The 13,941-nt window shown below is 37.5% G+C and overlaps 1 protein-coding gene across 2 annotated transcripts in view; it reads right to left on the minus strand.

Annotated features, from left to right (window-relative positions):
- The window catches only part of Zfand3 (zinc finger AN1-type containing 3), a 336,281-nt gene that overhangs the window by 86,122 nt on the left and 236,218 nt on the right, over positions 1-13,941 (minus strand). For both annotated transcript variants that reach the window (XM_076858780.1, XM_076858779.1), the window contains one exon: positions 9,580-9,759. In XM_076858780.1, the coding sequence (XP_076714895.1) occupies positions 9,580-9,759 (180 nt within the window). The remainder of the gene's footprint in view (positions 1-9,579; positions 9,760-13,941) is intronic.

Consider the following 13,941-nt stretch of genomic DNA (forward strand, 5'->3'; position numbering starts at 1 on the left):
TTTAAGATGGGCAATCATCTCCCTATTACTTAAGAATAACAAAAATAACAACTAATTTCAGTGTTCTAACAACCTAACATTATCCTTTCCAATCTGTGTGTACGAATGCTGGGGATTGAACCCAAGACCTGAGGCATAAAGGCGAATGCTCTACCCTGAGCTATATCCCCAGTCCTTGACATTATCCTTTCTTTCTACAAAAGTTGGATCAAGAAAAAAAACTAAAGATGACATCAGCAAGATGGCTGAACAAAGAGCTACTTATTGCTTGTTGTCCCCACAAAGAGAGTTAACAACAAAGAATAAACAATTATATTACAACCAGAATGAGTGAGGAAATACAATGAAGATTAACCAGGTAAAGCCAGGATTCCTGTTGAGAACAAAAAACCAGGTAGCACTACAGAGACATGAGCAGGGCACCATGGCTCTGCAACCAGCTCAGAGCCAAGACAGACTTCTCCTTAGAAGGAAAAGATAAGCTGGAGACTGCACCACCATCAATAATTCCATCACTACTGCAAACTTCAGCAATCACAGGAGATCTTTCACCACCTTCAAAGGTATCAAACAGTTTATGGAGAGTTAAGAATTGAAATGACTATAATGTCCTAGCTGTAATATAGGACCCCATATTGAAGCACCCCATTCCCTGTGACCCAAGTTACTACAACTCTGTGCCATTTTGAAACTGGGCCAGCTGCTAGAGTGTATCCCATTCTGAAGGCTAATAGGCACAACATACCTTGATTTTTGAGATTCTGCCATCATTGTACCATACTCATGTGTGGTTGCAGAACCTCAGCCATGGTTACTTGATCTAGGCACAGCAGAAAGGTCAAGACCTTGGCTTTCTGATCCATACAGCACCCCCTGCCCTAAGGAACAAGAGGACTTGCACAGAGAGGAAGCTAATAAACAAACAGTGGAATGACGAAGTCCATATGTGCCAACAGTCATCGAACAGCTGGCCAGGTGTTGGGGATACAATTAACTGAGCAGCAGTGTCACCTAAGCTGGATTCATCAACCAGCCAGGCAGTAGCCCCACCCATCAGAAAGCTTTCTACACAGTCAGCCAGCCCATAATGTCTGAGCCCAGGCTGACAGCCTTCACCAGAAAGACTGTATCACACACTGCAGTCACAAGTACTAGTGGCTTAAGTTACGATAGAACAGCAAACATCTCTGATAAGGATTATAGCTGAAGAAACTGCACTGACAACAGATTCTGGATTCTGCTAAGAAACAAAGCTAACACACTCTACTCAATGAACACCTTAGCATCCATCCACAGGAAGAAATCTCTACTCTCCCATCCCCCACCCAAATCACCATAAAATGGGAAAAGGTAATTGTTTGATGAGATGCTCAGATATTAACACATAGCACAAAAAACATGACAAGCAATGAAATATGGCACACACATGGAGACACAATAATTCTTCAGTAACAGACACCAAAGAAAAGGAACTTTATGAAATGCCTTTATGAAAAGAAATTTAAAATAATGATCTTGAGGAAGGCTTGATGAGATGTAAGGGAATACAAACAATTCAATGGAATCAGCATCCTCTTGGTAGGCAAAAAAAGTATTCTATAAAATTCAACATCATTAGCCAAGTACAGTGTTGCACACATATAATCCCAACAACTTTGGAGACTGAAGCAGGAGGATCACAAGTTTGAGGTCAGTCTAAGCAACTCAGTAAGATCCTGTCTCAAACTTAAAAATAAAATGACTAGAGATGTAGCTCAATGGTAAAGCACTCCTGGGTTCAATCTTCAGTACTAAAACAAAACAAACAAACAAACAAAATGTCTTCGGGAAAATAACTCTCCGATTAAGGTCACATATGAAAAAAAAAAAACAGCTAACATGATACTAAATGGGGAAAAATCAAAAACATTTCCTCTAAGGTGTAGAGTAAGACATGGATGCCCACCTCCCATTCTTATTCAGCATAGCTAACCATAGCAATTAGGCAAGGGAAAGAAATAAAGGGCATCTAAATTGGAAAGGAGGATATAAAATTATCTTTGTTTGTAGATGACACAATCTTATATACATAAAAACCTAAAGATGCCACCATAAAACTCTTTCACTCCAATAACAAAATAGCTGAGAAAGAAATCAAAAAAGCAATCCTGTTCAACAGCTACAAAAAACATGCTAGGAATAAATTTAAGTAAGGAAATAAATGATCTCTATAATAAAATCTACAAATAATGATGAAAGAGATTTAACAGTGGGTGGCTATATGGTTGGTTGGTTGGTCTCTCTCTCTCTCTCTCTCTCTCTCACACACACACACACACACACACACACACACACACACACGCACGGAAGGATATCTCATATTCGTGGACTGGAAGAACTAGTACTATGAAAATTTCCATACTACTCAAAACAATCTACAGATTCAGTGATTCCTTTTATTTCAACAGGGAAGGTATCTTCACAAAAATAGAAAGTACAACCCTAAAATTCATATGGAATTTATAAAAGACCCTGAGAAGCCAAAGCAAACCTGAATAAAAAGAACAAAGTTGAAGGCATCATGATACCTAACTTGAAAGCATATTACAAAGCTATAGTAACCATAAGACCATGGTATTGGCACAGACACAGGGACCAATGGAATAGAATAGAGAACCCAAAAAATAAATCCATGCAACTAGAGCCAACTGATTTTCAACAAATGTGGCAAGAACATATACACTGGAGAAAGGTAACTTTCTTCAAAAATGATAGTGGGAAAAAGGGATTGTGCAATGGAATGAAACTAGACCCCCAATCTCCTACTCTATACAAAAATGGTTTAAAGACTTATATGTAAGAGCCAAAACTATGAAACTACTGTAAGAAAACATACTGGAAGCACTTTGGGATATTGGTCTTGGAAAGATTTTTTTTTGGATACAATCCCAGAAAGATAGGTGACAAAAGCAAAAATTGACAAATGGAATTTGTCATATTAAGAAACTTCTGCATAGCAAAGGAAACAATATAGTTGAGACAACCTAATAAATGGGAGAAAATATGTGCTGAATATTAACAAGAGATTAATATCCAGAAAAATAAAGGATTCAACAGCAAAACTCCCCAAATAATCCAATTTAAAAGAAAAATTTCAAAAAATGACAAACAGTACCAAACAAGTTTATGAAAAACTACTCAACATTACTAATCATCAGGGAAATGTAAATCAAAATAATGAGATCATATCATCTCAGAAAGGCCATTATCAAAATGACAAAAAATGGCAAATGCTGACATGGATTGGAGAAAGGCGAACTCTCATACACTGTGAGAATGTGACTGCTACAACCATTGTGGAAAAGAGTATGGAGGTTTCTCCACAAATAAGAGCTAGAACATCTAATCTAGTAATTTCAGTACTAGGTATATATCCAAAGGAAGAAAATTGGTATGCTGAAGATAAACATGCACTTCTCTGTTTATTGCAGCATTATTTATAAAAGCCAAGGTATGGATCAACATAGGTGTTTATCAATGGATAAATACATAAAGAAAATGTGGTACATATACATAATGGAATATTATTTAGCTATAAATAAGAAAAAGAAAGTCCTGCCATTTGCAGCAATATTGATGAGATTGAAGGACATTATATTAAATGAAGTAAATCAAGTACAAAAAGATAAATACCACACTCTCACTTATACATACATGGAAGTTTAAGAAAGTTGGTCTTACAAAAGTAGAGAAGAGCATAGTGGTCAACAGAGACTGAGAAAAGTGTGACAGGGAGGTAGGGATGAAGAGTAAATGGTTAACAGGTACAGGGTGCAATTAGGACTCCTATAGTATAGTAGGCTATCTATGGTTGACAACAATTAATTATATATTTTAAAACAGCTTTGGGGTCTTGAATGTTCTCAAAACACAAAAATGGTAAATGTTTGGGGTGACAGATATGTCAATTACCCTGATCTGATCATTATATTTTGTATACATATATTGAAACATCACACTGTAACTTCTGAGTATGTACGGTTATTATGTCAATTAAAAACAAAATAAAAAGAGACATTCAAATCACATTTTATTTCCCTTAAGAAAAACCTGGAAAGAACAATAAATAGGTAGTAGCAAAAGTAGAAAGAATTTTATTGTTTTTTCAGTATCTAACACCCCCTTCTTCCATAGAGCCAACAATTGTATGCAATGTTCTTTAGACTATAAAGCACTCTAGAAATAGGCAGCTATGGTGTGGTGATATTCAGGTCAGTATAGAGCTAGACTGCTCTGTGATAGTTAGCAAGGTACTGAATCACACAGTGCCTGTTTCCACATCTGTGAGATGGGTATAATAAAAGTACCTACTTTACAGAGTAATTATTGAAATGAAGTACTCTAACACCTGTAACATACTCGGAACAGTACCTAGTACTTGGTAATCACTTAATGTTAGCTGTCAGCATTATAATAGCACCTAACTGCTGTGAAAAAGTCACTATTTGAATTTTGCTCACACCATTTTGAAAGATTTCTAACAGCCAATGTTCTGTGTACTCTTCTACAGTCACACACTGTGAAGGAGAGGTATGTGTGCTCTGACAGAGAAGTAGCACTTAGAACTTTTAGATAACTGCTTTATTTGACCTTTAGTCAGTTGCTTTACAAAACTCTTTTGGTTAAAAATCTGTCCCAGAATTCTCTACTTTACTCAATTTTGTCAACAGCTGTTCAGTCTTTTCAAAATGAAATATATCAAACTCACCCACTTTCTGAATATTCATTTAACAGTAAGAGGTTGAAAGTAGATTTAAGCAATACTCATTCTCTTGATTATTAAGGGAAAAAAATTTAAAACTTCAACAAACTCCAATGAAAGTACAGCATTTCCAGATCAACATGATAGCAAAGATCTATACCTACTAAATATTAAAGATTATGCAGTACTGATAGCAACTCCTATACCCTACACTTTTCTATACATCTGCAGGGGAAGCCAAGAAGGACCAACACATAAAATTGTGGTCGCTATGAATAGCAAGATAGGTAACTCCCAGCTGCCTCTTTCTCCTTCTCCCAAGTAGGTCACAGATGAAGAAATATGAAAGATTTGGCATATCTAATCTCACATGGTCATCACTGCTACTTGACAATCACTTTAATTACCTCACCTTGACTTACAAAGCATTCACCCTGACAGCTTTAACAAACTGGCATACATCTTCCTTACTCTAGCACAGTTGCCTTCAACTTAGAAGGTGTAGTAAAGCCCAAATGGGAAGGCTTTTGCAAATGACATGTCTGTTAATCACTGCTGGCATCTGCCTTCATTATACCACAATATTATTATGTGCCTATCTGGGAGAACAAGCCAGAATCTCTATTTGAAAAGGTGACTTCCCTGTGGGTAGATATCTAATCTTATTCATTTCTGTACCAGCACTAAACCTAGTGCCTAACATATAGCAGGCACTGAGTGAAGACTGCTAAATGAAAGTACAAATAGTTGAAATAGTTTATTAAGGTAACCAGTTTCATAATCACCAAATCCAAATGCCTCTTGTCAGTTTATAACTTCTTCAGAATTTTCACAACATTTAGGCAATATGCTAGAGTGAAAGGAAAGACTATGGATCTAAATTAGTGTGTTAGAATATGGGGTCCTCTGCCAAACAGAAGCTCTTTACCTTTAGGCAGAAGTTACTGGACCTCTTTGTGCTTCAACTTTCTCATCTATAAAAATAGACATAATAAAAAGTTCTCCCCTCATAGGCTTTATTGACAATCAAATGTCAATATCTATAAAAAGCTAAGAAGAGTACTTATAATAGAGCAAACACTTCATAAATATGAAGTAAACATTTTGTTATCATCATTATTAAACCCTACACTCAATAACATGTTGCTTGATTTTTGTGACCTTGTCCACCCACCATCATTATTCTCCTCTTTGACATCTTCAGTTGCCTCATCACTTTTGTTCTCTAAATGTGGGGGTTTCACTCAAAGTCCATCCTCACTGATTTTTGTAGGTCTCATCTTTGGCATTTAACCCCTAAAGCTTAAACTACTGTTATTACATGGAACCTTCACTGTGTTCTCCTGAGTGCCAACTCAACCTCCTCAGTTGAACACAATACAAACTTAAGTCAATGTCATCTCAAACTGGCAAATCTCCTCATTTCCCCTAGATGTATGAAAACCTGAGGAATTAGGAAATGTGATGACCTTCAGAGAGTATAACGCTAAGATGAGCATAAGGCAGTCCCCAGAAAGAGAGAGAATGTATCTAATGTTAGCAGAACTAAACATCCTTATCAGACTTCAGGCATTTATATATCAGAAGAAAATGCATGGCATTCTACAATGGTCTAGGCAAGTAAGCTATGAAAATATAGAAAGAATTGTATCCCAGAGGCTCTAGAATTCGAGGAAGGACTAAGTCCAGGCAGCAGAAGGGGAAATGGTCTGAAGATGGAATCTTACAGTGAAATAAGACTTACTCCATATGTTCTTAGGGCATACCAGACATTCAGCATGTTTTACTTAAAAATTCACTTAATTTAACTCTACTTGTTCTGAACCCATAATTTGCTATATAAATTTTTGTTATTGGTCAGCTTCCCATGAAGGTTTCCCTCCAAAGAAAATGTTTTAATCATATGAATATGTTTATTTCTAATTCCTGTTTTGATTTTTCAAGATGAATTAAAGTAACTTTTAGTTATAATTTGGGTTTCCACAGACCTTGATTATAGGCAGAGCAAGCACTGACTTTGCCAGTATGAATATTCTCTGCAACAAGTATATTTTATATTGTGAATTAAATGATTAAAAGCATGAACTTAAGCCAAATGCCTGAATCTGAATCCTGGTCGTGGTATCTATTAGTTTGTGATCACAGGCATATTGTATGATCTCTTTATGCCTGTTTCATAATCTTCAGAATGGGGATAATGATAATACCCACTTCACTGGGTTGTCATGAGGAATAAAAGAAAATATGCAAAACAAGTAGAATCTGTCTTGTACATAAAGTGCTCAGTCAAAGGCAGCCATTATTATCTCAGTCTCACCTACATTTTGGCTGACTGAAATTGGTTTGTGGTAGTGTATTCCTGGTATGTGCAGCTCCAATCCAGGTTCCATCAGATGAGATCCTGACCAGCTCCCACTTTTCCCTTACACTATTAAGTTCTTGACCTAAGGGCTTATAATGAACTTTATAATGTTGTGGAATACTGCACACAAATGAATGGTGTGTATTTTTTTTTAAGACAGGGGACCAAAGCTTTGATCAGCTCCACAGTTAAATACATGACACCAAACTGATTTTCACAAAACAAAACCTACTGCCTTAGCATTACCACTACCATCCGTTTTATCTCCTCTTAAATGATTCCTACTGTCTGCCCTGGTTCCACTCAACAAATCATAATATTAAAAATGATCTCTCTATAATGTTATTCCATTATAGTACTTCCAATTTTCAATACTATCAGATTACTTCTTAAAAATAACTGTAATGCTATCACTTTCTCTGCTTATCATGGCCCAAGTAGCTTAGCTGGGCATTGAAGCTTCTACAGCTTGATCATAATTTACTTTTCCAGCCTTGTTCTCCATTCTCCTCCACAAATGTCTCTAAAGGACTCACTAGACAATGAAGAATGCCATGAAGCTTTATTCCACAGCTCATGTTACTGTGTGGAGAATATCTTTTCACTACCTTCTATCCATCTTCAATATCACTTCCTCCAGGAGCCCAATGCCTTTCTTCGACAGTCCCTATTTTCAGCATTTAAGGTCCATTAATATTGGTGCATCAACTATGTATCAGGGTTTCTAAACTTCAGCAATACTGACATGTCTGGTTGGATAACTCTTGGTTGTGGAGGGAAAGCTGTCCTATGCAACCCAGGATGTTCAGCAATATTTCTGGCTTTCAGACATTATCAAATGATGTGGGGGTGGAGTCACTTCTGGTTAATAAACTGATACAACATAACAAATACATTTAATTTCTCCTGCTAAATAATAAATTCTTTGAAAACTGTCTTTTATATTCTAATTATATCTGAATATGATTTGGATAAATCTTTGTTCTCTCCTAACTTTTCTAAAATTAGTGAACAGAACATCTGTTATGCTTTGGATGTGAGATGTCCCCCAAAAGCTCACATGTGAGACAATGCTAGAAGTTTGAGAAGAAATCATTGAGTTATAACCTCAACCTAATCAGTGAGTTAATCCCTATGGGATTACAGGGATTAATTGAGTGGTAACTGGAGGCAGGTAGTATGGCTAGAGGAAGTGGTTCATTGGGGGGGTGTGGCTTTGGGGTACATCTTTTTATCTGGCAAGTGGAGACCTCTCTCTGCTTTCTGATCACCATGTGAGCTGCTTCCCTTTGCCACACTCTTCTGCCATGATGTCCTGCCTCACCTTGAACCATGAGGAATGGAGCCGGCTGTTTATGGACTCAGACCTCTTAAACTGTGAGCCCTCTAATAAACTGTTCCTCCTCTAAGATTGCTCAGGTCGAGACTTTCAGTCACAACAGCAAAAAAACTGCCTACAACAACTTCATGAACTATCACATTTATGGATATTCATGAAACTTGAAACACTAAATTCCAACCTTATAAAGATTTTAAAAGGCAAAAACTGCTGTGCCATCAACAAGTACTATTAGTTATAGTTGTGTCCCAAAAGAGAGCATTATAAAGGTTCAGTAGACAATAAACTTCCATATCACATGTATAACAGTATTCATTACTGAAGGACATATAGAAGAAGAGTAAACAAAATAAACTACTCCCTTGTGTTCTATATATGGTATTATTATCTAAGTTAAATGCTTAGTAACAGTCAAGATCTAGTTAAAGACAGGGTTAAGTTCCCTAGACCAGTGGCTCTAAACTCTTGCTGCATATTAGAATCCTCTGCAGAGCTTGAGAGAGAGAGAGAGAGAGAGAAAGAGAAGACAGATATTATAGGGCCTCCATGTAGACTAATTAAGTTAAAATCAAAAGTGAAGCTAACGATTAAAATTATTTTAAAAGTCCCCAGTATAGCCAGGTGTGGTGGTGCACACTTGTAATCGAAGTAACTGAGGAGGCTGAGGCAGGAAGATATCAAGTTCAAAGCCAGCCTCAGCAACTTAGCAAGACCCTGCCTCAAAATAAAACAAAAATGGGGATGTGGTTCAGTGGATAAGTGCCCCTGAGTCCAATCCCCAATACCACCACCCCACTCTCCCGCTCGCTGCCGCCAAAAAAATTTCCCAGTAGAATCTAATGTGCAACTAGAACTGAGAGTCACTGCTATATACTGGCTTAAAACTTTGTGTACTTTGACAATTAATGTAAAAATCTATCATCCAAGAAAAACTTTCACTCTGTGGAATGGCTGAAAATTATTATCTAACTTGCTGAACATGGGTTCTATGTGTGAATACTTACCTTGAATTTAAAGAACTGCTGCCCACTCCACCCCCCTCCCCGCCCCATCCATGAGCATGAGGCATTACCAAGAAGCTCATAATACATTTCTTAGGCTGCTCTCTCTACCACCTCTCAAAATCCAGGCACTTACATTCCTCTTTACTCGGTGAATTTACATTCAGTTCTGTCGGAAGCGGCTGCTGGCTGGGACTAAGAGTTGGCGTGGTTATCGAGGTATTATCGTTGTCACTGGTGGTCTCTTCAGAAAACAAATCTGATTGGCTGTTACTTGTACTTGGAGCGGAATCGTCTGGTTGTTTCTTTTGAAAATCTTAAAAAAAATGAGAATATCCACTTAATTAAGGAATTCACAATCTGAGTATCAGAAAACAATGTAAGTTAATATAAAAATTAAATGTAACAATACCAATTAATAAAGTCTACTTTGGGTAACTAAAAAAATGGAAATAAAATACTGATCAAAACCAGTGGTAGAGGGTGATAAGAATTAGTTTTCCAATGTCTTTATTGTTGAGAAAAATGGTAGACACTGATTTCAACGTTAGATTTTGCAAAGTGAAAGATGCATGTTACAACTTGAAGGATGATCAACAGAAGGAAAAAAAGGAATAAAGAGAAATAAAGTTGCTCTAACCAATAGAGAGCAGATCATTAGGAAAACGGTATCACAAAATAGTCAGATAAATAGAAAACAGATAATACAGTAGAACTAAGTTCAAATATATCAGTAATGATACTAATATAAACAGACTAAACTTACCAGCAAACACAAAATATTCAGATTACATAAACAAAGTCCAATTATGTTTATAAGAGACATATTAAAAACATAGGGAGGACGGCCTTCTAGCAATTTTTTATTTCTTAAGCTGGTAGTGGATACACAAATGTGATTATTATGTATATTCTCCTTATGTTTCATTTCAAAACATCTAATGATACTCTATGAAGTACAGATTATACTTTATCAATTCAGAGAAGTAAAAGATGGATCCTTACAACTATACATAAATTATATTTTGAGTCAGAGATAAGCCCCGGTTATCATGCTCTATAACTTCACCAGAATCAATGTTTTGACATATTCTGAGCATAAGAACTTCTAGCATTTATGATACATTGTCCATATGCCAGGCATTGAAATAAATGGGTGTGTGTATACATATACATAAGTGTGTGTGTGTGTGTGTGTGTGTGTGTGTGTATGTGACCAACCTTGCACATGTCTGAGTCACACTCCCCGGCTGGGTGCTGAGGCGCTCAGTCACAGAAATGTGACAGAGCTTTCTCCACCCTTCTTGGATTCTAGGGTCGGTGTATCATGCATGGGTGTTGTCTTGCTACAGCCCAATATAACCCCTTGCCCTGTTAGGATAGAATCTTCCATGGAAGTGCCTTGTGTGTGTCCCCTTCTCTTACTGTGCCCTTGGGTGTGGCCTACCCAGATGTCAGTCAACCTGCTGACAGTGGACATCATGAAGATAGATTCAGCCCCCTGAAACCTGACCCCTTGCCTCATTTGAATAGCTTCTCCTCAATAAAAGGGGTCAGCGAGTGCTCCTGCTCTCTCTCTCCCTGAGGACCCTTAAGGTCAGAGGAGCCATCACAGCAACCCCAAAGAAAAGGTATTCGTGTCTCTTTGTGGTTATTTTGCGCAGCCCAGTCAACCCAGTTCAACTGGAGTGACCCCTGAGCCTTTTAGTCGCGAAAACAGAAACCCAGCATGTGTGTGTGTGTAATTTACATTAATTCTTAGGAAAACTCAAGTCAGGTATTAACTATACCAAATTCTGTTCATAAAGAAACTGACTTTAGAACGTTTGGGCAATTTGCTCCAAGTTAACAGCTAACAAGTAAAAGGGGTAGGTCCATTTGACAACAAAGCTCACGGCCCTCAATCTCAAACACAGGGTACAGAATGGTAAGCAGTAGACCAGCCGCAAAAGGGGGTTCCATGTCAAGCTTCCACCCATTCCAACACCACTGCTGAGTGCAATAAATTTGGCCCAAGTCTCTAACCTGCTATACCAGGGAGGAATCTAAGTGTCTACTGCTTCTTTTCTGGGTATTTACTTCTCCTAATTATTTTTTTATACTTCAATGTTTTGACATGTAAAATGATTAATTCTCTCAATGTTATCTGTATAACAACATTAAGAAAAAGATACTGTACAAATAGAATAAATACTGCAACAACAACACTTCTTTATGTTAGGCCATTGCATTAGCTCTCTTATGTCAATAGTCATTGTGTTTCTCTCTCATAGCCACCTATCACTTAACTGGAAATGTCTTAAGGCCCTAAAAAAAATGAAACTGAGTCATCATTGTATTGTCTAGCACCATCCCCAAAGAAGGATGGTGAGACAGGCAGAAACATAAACAAACAGAAACTCACTTAGGCATAATAACCTTATGAAGTTGGTGTCTAAAGACATTGCCAGGTCCTACCCACAAAATCGTCAGCCCATGTTTGCCATGTTCCTTGGATGCTCAGGTGCTTTTCTTCAAAAATTTACCTTCTTTTTTTTAAATTTTTTTTCAATGTCGTAATTTATTTTTTTATTTTTTATTTTTATTTTTTTATTGATTGTTCAATACATTACAGAGCTCATGATATATCATCTTTCATACATTTGACTCGATTGGATTATGAACTCCCATTTTTACCCCAAATACAAATTGCAGAATCACATCGGTTACACACTCACATTTTTACATAATGGCATATTAGTGACTGTTGTGTTCTGCTACCATTCCTATCCCCTACTATCCCCCCTCCCCTCCCCTCCCCTCCCATCTTTCCTCTCTACCTCCTCTGCTGTTGTTTAATTCTCTCCCTTTTTTCCCTCACAACCTCTTATAATTTTATATAACATTGAAGGTCTCCTACCTTTTCCATATGCTTTCCCTTCTCTCTCCCTTTCTCTCCCCCCTCTCATCTTTGTTTAATGTTAGTCTTTTCCTCATGCTCTTCCTTCCTGTTCTGTTCTTAGTTGCTCTCTTTATATCAAAGAAGACATTTGGCATTTTTTTTTAAGGATTGGCTAGCTTCACTTAGCATAATCTGCTCTAATGCCATCCATTTCCCTGCAAATTCTATGATTTTGTCATTTTTTAGTGCTGCGTAGTACTCCATTGTGTATAGATGCCGCATTTTTTTGATCCATTCATCTATTGAAGGGCATTTAGGTTGGTTCCACAGTCTAGCTATTGTAAATTGTGCCGCTATAATCATTGATGTGGCAGTATCCCTATAGTACGCTCTTTTAAGATCCTCGGGGAATAGTCCGAGGAGGGCGATAGCTGGGTCAAATGGTGGATCCATTCCCAGCTTTCCCAGGAATATCCATACTGCTTTCCAAATTGGCCTCACCAATTTGCAGTCCCACCAGCAGTGTACAAGTGTACCCTTTTCCCCACATCCTCGCCAACACTTATTGTTGTCTGACTTCATAATGGCTGCCAATCTTACTGGAGTGAGATGGTATCTTAGGGTGGTTTTGATTTGCATTTCTCTGACTGCTAGAGATGGTGAGCATTTTTTCATGTACTTGTTGATTGATTGTATGTCCTCCTCTGAGAAGTGTCTGTTCAGGTCCTTGGCCCATTTGTTGATTGGGTTATTTGTTATCTTATTGTTTAATTTTTTGAGTTCTTTGTATACTCTGGATATTAGGGCTCTATCTGAAGAGTGAGGGGTAAAAATTTGTTCCCATGAAGTAGGCTCTCTATTTACCTCTTTTATTGTTTCTCTTGCTGAGAAAAAACTTTTTAGTTTAAGTAGGTCCCATTTGTTTATTCTTGTTATTAACTCTTGGGCTATGGGCGTCCTATTAAGGAATTTGGAGCCCGACCCCACAGTATGTAGATCATAGCCAACTTTTTCTCTATCAGACGCAGTGTCTCTGATTTGATATCTAGCTCCTTGATCCATTTTGAGTTAACTTTTGTGCATGGCGAGAGAAAGGGATTTAGTTTCATTTTGTTGCATATGGATTTCCAATTTTCCCAGCACCATTTGTTGAAGATGCTATCCTTCCTCCATTGCATGTTTTTAGCCCCTTTATCAAATATAAGATAGTTGTAACTTTGTGGATTAGTCTTTGTGTCCTCTATTCTGTACCATTGGTCCACCTGCCTGTTTTGGTACCAGTACCACGCTGTTTTTGTTACTATTGCTTTGTAGTACAGTTTGAACTCTGGTATCGCTATACCTCCAGATTCACACTTCCTGCTTAGAATTGCTTTTGCTATTCTGGGTCTTTTGTTTTTCCATATGAATTTCATGATTGCTTTATCTATTTCTACAAGAAATGCCGTTGGAATTTTGATTGGCATCGCATTAAACCTGTAGAGAACTTTGGGCAAAAATTTACCTTCTTTTAACCCATGCTCCTGATATGCCTTTTTCACACCTCCACAGGGTGATGGTGTCAGAAACAAACAGTATTCATTACAAACCAAACTAGCTGTCCATAAAGAGAGCTGG

The sequence above is a fragment of the Callospermophilus lateralis genome, chromosome 6 (assembly GCF_048772815.1).
Source record: "Callospermophilus lateralis isolate mCalLat2 chromosome 6, mCalLat2.hap1, whole genome shotgun sequence".
Taxonomy (NCBI): Eukaryota; Metazoa; Chordata; class Mammalia; order Rodentia; family Sciuridae; genus Callospermophilus; species Callospermophilus lateralis.